At 35.3% G+C, this 7,023-nt stretch overlaps 5 protein-coding genes and 1 pseudogene across 6 annotated transcripts, besides 1 other annotated feature; 4 read left to right on the top strand and 2 right to left on the bottom strand.

Annotated features, from left to right (window-relative positions):
* Window positions 1-361: 361 nt before the first annotated feature.
* Window positions 362-7,023: part of a mobile genetic element that runs on past the window's edge.
* TVAGG3_0556050 (K02A2.6-like family) lies at window positions 1,954-2,465 on the bottom strand (the record flags this gene model as incomplete). The annotated part of the gene is made up of 1 exon (XM_051238340.1): window positions 1,954-2,465. A coding segment is annotated over one exon (512 nt), but the record flags the coding sequence as incomplete, so codon positions are not given.
* Window positions 2,483-2,884, top strand: TVAGG3_0556040 (uncharacterized protein; the record flags this gene model as incomplete). The annotated part of the gene is made up of 1 exon (XM_051238339.1): window positions 2,483-2,884. The coding sequence occupies one exon, from the start codon at window positions 2,483-2,485 to the stop codon at window positions 2,882-2,884; it is 402 nt and encodes a 133-aa protein (XP_051096163.1).
* TVAGG3_0556030 (uncharacterized protein) lies at window positions 2,904-3,056 on the top strand (the record flags this gene model as incomplete). Its single annotated transcript, XM_051238338.1, has 1 exon — window positions 2,904-3,056. The coding sequence occupies one exon, from the start codon at window positions 2,904-2,906 to the stop codon at window positions 3,054-3,056; it is 153 nt and encodes a 50-aa protein (XP_051096162.1).
* TVAGG3_0556020 (uncharacterized protein) lies at window positions 3,702-3,932 on the top strand (the record flags this gene model as incomplete). Its single annotated transcript, XM_051238337.1, has 1 exon — window positions 3,702-3,932. The coding sequence occupies one exon, from the start codon at window positions 3,702-3,704 to the stop codon at window positions 3,930-3,932; it is 231 nt and encodes a 76-aa protein (XP_051096161.1).
* TVAGG3_0556010 lies at window positions 5,090-5,464 on the bottom strand (annotated as a pseudogene). Its single transcript has one exon. A coding segment is annotated over exon 1 (375 nt).
* On the top strand, window positions 5,756-6,070 carry TVAGG3_0556000 (uncharacterized protein; the record flags this gene model as incomplete). The annotated part of the gene is made up of 1 exon (XM_051238336.1): window positions 5,756-6,070. One exon carries the CDS (start codon window positions 5,756-5,758, stop codon window positions 6,068-6,070), a length of 315 nt encoding a protein of 104 aa, XP_051096160.1.

The raw sequence follows: 7,023 nt of genomic DNA, 5'->3' as shown, positions 1-7,023 counted from the left end.
GTCTCTGTCTCAAACTTTTGACCGACATTAGTAAAAAGTTCATCTAATGGTTTAGTTGTAGCAACTCTTGAATTTTCTTTTTCTATTGAAAGCATATTTTATCTAGAATAAAAATGTCGAAAGATATTGCTTCCATGAGAAAATACAACACAACCGACAACTCATTGTGCAAGCTCTAAATAAGAACACAACAAACTTTTCAAACTATTCTAAGATATCTGAGTCATTGAAAGAAGGAAACTTAAAACTGACATTAAACCCAATGACAGATGAGTTTCTGTTTCAAGACAATAAGAACCATACTGTCTGTATAAATCCAACAAAAGGAACTTTAAACGAGAAACCTATAAATGAACTTCTTTTGAAAGCAGATGTTGACAACAAAGCTGACAAAGAATATGTAGACGATGCAATAGCAAAAGAAGAAGAAAGAGCTAACAATGCTTATGCAACAAAAGAACATACTCATCCTGAACTAGCAGACAAAACATATGTTGACAATAAAATGTCAAGTGAAGTGACAAGGGCTGAAAACGAATATTCTAAAAAGACTCATATACATACCATTGCAAATATTACAGACTTACAAGAAACCTTAAACAGGAAAAGTGCCGTTGGACATACACATACCATTGCAAATATTACAAACTTACAAGAAACCTTAAACAGGAAAAGTGCCGTTGGACATACACATTCTATATCTGAAATAACAGACTTACAAGAAACCTTAAACAGGAAAAGTGCCGTTGGACATACACATTCTATATCTGAAATAACAGACTTAAACGTTAGCCTTGAAAAGAAAGCAGACAAGAACCATACACATGATTTCTTCACAACTGTTGCTATAGAAAGTATTGAAGGAACGGTTGAAGGAACTGGTGGGGATGTATTATATTGTAAACCTCCTAACTTTCCACAAGGTTTAACATCGGATGACGACATAACGACGATGAGAAACATTAGATGTAAAGATGTTTATGTCATGAAGGATGAACATAATATTAAATTCACTGCTCAAGATTTATATGACAAGAAAGCAGACAAAACAGAGCTTCAAACATTAAAGACAGAAATGCTTCAAACATTATATCCTATAGGCTCTATTTATACGTCAATGAACTCTACCAGACCAGAAACAGTTCTGGGTTTTGGAACTTGGACTCAAATAGTCGACAGGTTTTTGTATTGTGCAAACTCTTCAAAGGAAACAGGTGGAAGTAAAACGATTTCAGGTGAAAATTTACCTGCACACAGTCACTACATAGATTTAAGTACATCTCAAGCAGGTTGGCATAAGCATAGATATTGGGATTGGTCAGCAATGACAAAAGGTAAAGGATATGATGTTAAAGACAACGTTAAGTTTGCTATAAATTGTTACTGGAGTAACACTGAGGGAGGAGGAAACCATACACATCGCGTTTCGGGATATACGCAAACAACGGGACAAAGTAAAGACTACATGCCACCTTACATGACAGTTTACGCATGGTATAGAAATGCTTAGTCGTCATTTTCAACTTCTTTAGCATATTCGTCAGGAGTTGTCTTATATTTGTTAGGAACTGTCTTTGAAAGTATACCACCTTGAACTTTGACAAGTTTGAAACGAGGTCTGACAATAGTAGTTTTATCTTCTGCTTGCAGTCTGTACATTTTGCCATGTTTGCCTAAAACTTCATAATATTCTCTTGTATACTTTCTTCTATTTTTACGAACACGAATGTGAGTACCTGTCGGGTTCCCATTGTTGTCATAGTCAATAGTATTTTCATATGGGTCGCGTTTAGGTATTTCTATTTTTACTTTGTCGCCTTTCTGAAGTTTGAAGCCCGGCATTCTTTCTTGTTTGTCTCTTTTGACTAAATTATTAAATATATAGTCTTTCTCTAAGTCAGGGTTGTTTTTCATTTCTTCGGGGAGTGGTTTCCCAAACCTTTTTGTTTACGGCTATTGTAAATATTTAAAACTTGTCTCATCTTTGCCATGGAGAAGTGTCTATATTTGTCGTCATATGACATTTCATTTGCTTCACCACCTTGTGGTTGGTTTAAGTCTCTTAACATTTTTATACAACCGTCAATGACACCAAGAGCAGAATGGTTTTGGTCGACAATGAAATATTGGTTTACATTTTTTGAACGCAGATAGTTTTTAATATCATCTGATTTGAAAGAACTTTCACAGTCAGATGTCAGTTTTGTTGGATGGTATTTGTCAACGAATATTGTCAAAGCAGTTTTCACATCTAAAATATTTTTGGACTGTAATGGTATGGCTTCACAGTATCTTGTGTTTTGACCGACAAATATTAGCCAGTATGGTGGTCCATCTTCTCTATACCTCGGAATGTTTTCCAAGATATCCATAAACCAAGCATTTGGTGTTGAACTAAAGATTTTTACCATGAGTGCTTTCTTTGTCGCTTTAGAAACATAGGGGTCCTTGTTTGGATTCGTCATTTTTTAACCCATAAGAAATGGGTTTATTTGGCGCATTAGCAGGAGTTGCATCCAGATTTTTGCCCGCAGTGGGAACAATAGCCAGAGGTGTATTTGGAGTTGGAAGGAAGATTTTGAGTACATTAGGTATACTTAAAGAGAAAGCACAACCTATTATACAAACTGTACAGAAAGGTTGGGATGTAGCACGAGATGCAACAAATCTTATTCCAAATCCTGAAACAAGAGGAAAAGTTCAAGGATGGATGGACAATGTAGGAAGACAAGCAGGAAACTATTATAACAAAGCAAATGACTACTATAACCAAGCAGGACACTATATGGACCAAGGTGAAAGATTCTTTAACAGAGGATATAACCATGCACAACAATGGGTAAACAATAACCAACCTCAACCGCCTCAAACGTGGGGAATGTAAAGTTTTTTACTGAGATGAAATGAACAATACAGCATTGAGACAAATGGGTTCAAGATGGATTTGTCGACTTCCAGCAGTTACACCACGTGTTTGTCAAGTTCTTCCTATACCTCAGGAAGTTTTAGACCGACTTAAAAAACAACAACAACCAGTTGAAAACAAACCAAACTAAAATTTTTTACTGAGATGAAATGACCGAAGAAGTTGAAACGGTAGATTTGACACCACAAACAAAAAGTTCAGAACCATTGTCAAAACCTGTCAAAGAACTTACAGATGAAGAGAAAAATTCAATAATAGAAAGTGCCAGGTCTGGAAATACAAACCCTAACTACAAAGTCACTTTTCATAAAAATGGAACGGCTAGTATCTCAAAAAGAAACAGACTCTCACAAATAAAATATTGAAGTCTGAAGGAGCTTTCGAGACAACAGATGGAAAAGTTTACTTCACTGACCAACAGTTCATTATGAACATCTCATTGACTTAGAGTCGAAATATTCTAAACTTACAACAAACACAAAAAGTTGAAAGGAAAACAAAAACAAATGGCATATGATATTTATGAAGATGTTGACGACACAACTGTTCCTGCAAGTGAAGTAAAGTCAGAGGAACCGAAAAGTGACGAAAAACCGATAGAAGAAGAAAAACCAAAAAACTGAAGATAACCAAAACCAAAGTTTAGTTTGGAAACTAAACCAAGTCAACCTTCATTAGCTGGTATGGGTTGGCGTCAAAGACTTATGGCAGCAGGCGGTTATGTAAAGTAAAGAAAAAATATTTTTTTATTTTTATAAAAATGCCCCCATATAGAATGGATAGAAAATCTGCTAGAATAAAAGCAGAGTTGCAAAGATATGGTTGGAGAGTTTCGAAGAAGTTTAAATATAGGAAGGGAAGACCCATAAAAGTCTATGACAAATTGTCTGGTCTTCGCTACGAAATGGATTTGGAAACAGCACGTGCCAATTATCCAAACAGACTAGAGAGGTTAGAAGAAGAACGTCTTATGGACATGCCTTTCGATGTGTTAAACATTGCATGAAATAAAAAATTTATTTTTCAAAAAAGTGACATTTTTTTTATTTTATTTGAAATGTACGCTGAGTTTGTTGGAGAAGACCGTTGGGAAACTTGTTTGTTAGATGAGAAATATGAAATGGCATACCATTTTAAAACAATATATTTTTACATATATTAAATGCTTCAGGTTGAAAAACAAAGAACAAAAGTAGCAGATACAAAACCGTTAGACTATATCTTTACAAATGCTGGTAGGACTATTTCAGATGAAGAAATTTCATCCCGAGTATACAGGTTTGACTATCCAATTCGTTGGCTTCAAAGTCCTTCAGATGCAAAGGCAATAGGATTTAGAAGAGTTTTGTTTTCAAATAGAACTAAACGCATTTATGTTCGCAGTATATTTTCATGGGCAGTATAAAGGTTCTGAGGTCTAATAGACAAATTTGACGAAATGAGAATCTTTACAGTTCGTTCAGAACGAAAGTCTTGAGAAAACTCTAAATGACTTTCAAACTCAAATGAACAAATATTATTGGGAATTTCAAGAAAAAATACGACTCTTTACTAAATGGAAACATACTATCTGAAACTAGAATATGACAAGATGAACTCCACCGTTTCATTTCAAAAGATTGAAATTAACCCTCCAAGAGATACAGAGTTTTTATTTTGGAAAGTAGACAAACGTTCTTGGGCACAATTTCTTCGGTTACTAAACCAGAACGAACCATTACCACCAGATGGTCCATTTAAATTTATACTTCCACCAGCAGATTTGACAGTTTATAGAAACGTGTTTGACCCTCAAAATGTTATGTGTCATGCAAGTTTCAGTTCAAGCAACAATAGTTTTTCTATGTATTGGTAAGGACTTTTATGACTTTGCTTCTAAATTCTACGAACCACCTAGTAACAGTTTCTCTGACTTTCAAGTTTGGTTTCACAACAAATGGTGTGCAACATATTATTCCATTGTACTATGACTTTTATCTCGAATTGTCTTTCATATATAACTACGGAAAAGTGCTGAAAAAGTATTGAAAAATAATGTTTATGTTAGCATGTTAGATCTAACACGTTTTCTAACCACTTTTCTAACATCGTAGAAAACTCATGAAAACAATTTATTTTAAACTTTCACAAAAAACATAAAAAAGTGAAGTTAAACGTTAAGGTTTACTGAACTGGTTGGATGTCGCCTTCACAGGTTATGAAGAACGGCTGACCCGAGAAGCGAAGGAGAGACTGAATTGCCAATTTCATATGGGGTAGGGGGTTCTCCTTGTTTGGTATTTTTATCCAAGGACGTTTGTTTAGGAACTTAACAAGAGCTTCTCTTTTGGCGTCCTTTATGTCGTCGAAAGGAGTGTTTTCTGGTATTTGAATTGGAATTCCAGTCGAAGTCTCGAGATTCAAGGCAGCCCTTCCAGAAATAGCGGTGAACTTGACCTTGGGCTTCATGACCTTGCGCAAGTAGTCTTTTACGCAGTCGTTAATTTAAATTAGGTAAATTGCCTCGTCAAATCCTTCTGGCATTCCGAGTCCTTCCATCCGACAGGAAAATATTTTCCCGACAACTGGAAAAAATTTTCCTTCCGACAGAAAAAATTTTTCCCGACGACAGGAAGAACTCTTCCAGTTGTCCGTCCGTAAACCATTCAAATTTTCGAAAATTGAGAACTTTTTGGTCGAACTTCAGAAAAAGTTTTTCCTTCCGACAGAAAAAGTTTTTCCTTCCGACAGAAAAAGTTTTTCCTTCCGACAGGAAAAGTTTTTCCTTCCAACAGAAAAAGTTCTTCCTTCCGACAGGAAAAGTTCTTCCTTCCGACAGGACACAAACGAATGTCTCACGTCCCACCAACCCAGTCCATTCCCAAACCAGAGGAACCTAAAGAACCAGCCCCTGCACCTCAGTTCCAGCAAGTACCTCCGAATTTCTACCAATTTCCACCTCAAGGTTACTACCCACCACAAGGCTTCCCGAACTACCCTCCTCAGCCTATGCCTTACTGCCCCAACCCTTGGATGTTCCAGCAATTCCAATCTCAGTCCAAATCGAAGAGAGACCAAGAGTTCGAAGAAGGTCTGAACCGCTTACGCAAAGAGTACGCTACAGCCCCTATTGAGAGAAAGTTGTTCCCGGACCCAAAAATATAATTTAGGGTAGAAGGTTAGATCTAACCTCTTTTCTCACCTCTTTTCTACCCTCTTGAATTTGTCATGACTTCTTCGTAAATGTTTTGTCAAGACTTCTTCGTAAATGTTTTGTCAAGACTTCTTCGTAATGAGTGTAAAGGACCCAAAAATATAATTTAGGGTAGAAGGTTAGATCTAACCTCTTTTCTAACCTCTTTTCTACCCTCTTGAATTTGTCATGACTTCTTCGTAAATGTTTTGTCATGATTTCATCGTACATGTTTTGTCATGATTTCTTCGTAAATGTTTTGTCAAGACTTCTTCGTAAATGTTTTGTCAAGACTTCTTCGTAATGAGTGTAAAGGACCCAAAAATATAATTTAGGGTAGAAGGTTAGATCTAACCTCTTTTCTAACCTCTTTTCTACCCTCTTGAATTTTCATGAATTTCCTTAAGATAGAAAAAATAAAGTTAGTTTTATTTCATTTATTCTTCATTTTTTGTATGTAAGATATGATTTCAGGGATTTTTTTGACGAAGTGTTACTCTTCACTTCGTCAAAAAATAACAGTTATCTAATGAAAAAGTGTCATTTTTTTGTATTTTTTTGTATGTAAGATATGATTTCAGGGATTTTTTTGACGAAATGTTACTCTTCACTTCGTCAAAAAATAACAGTTATCTAATGAAAAAGTGTCATTTTTTTCATTTTTTTGTATTTGACGAGAATGTCGGGTAGATGGTTAGATCTAACACGTTTTTCACCTCTTTTTTCACCTCTTGAATTTTCATGAAATTTACACCAAAAATAAAGTTTATGTTAGAATGTTAGATCTAACACGTTTTCTAACACGTTTTCTAACCTCTTGAATTTTCATGACTTCTTCGTAAATGTTTTGTCAAGACTTCTTCGTAAATGTTTTTTCACCTCTTTTTTCACCTCGTGAATTTTCATGAATTTTCCCGAAATAAAA

The sequence above is a fragment of the Trichomonas vaginalis genome, chromosome II, assembly GCF_026262505.1.
Source record: "Trichomonas vaginalis G3 chromosome II, whole genome shotgun sequence".
Lineage (NCBI taxonomy): Eukaryota > Parabasalia > Trichomonadida > Trichomonadidae > Trichomonas > Trichomonas vaginalis.
This window is presented reverse-complemented; position numbering and strand designations above follow the sequence as displayed.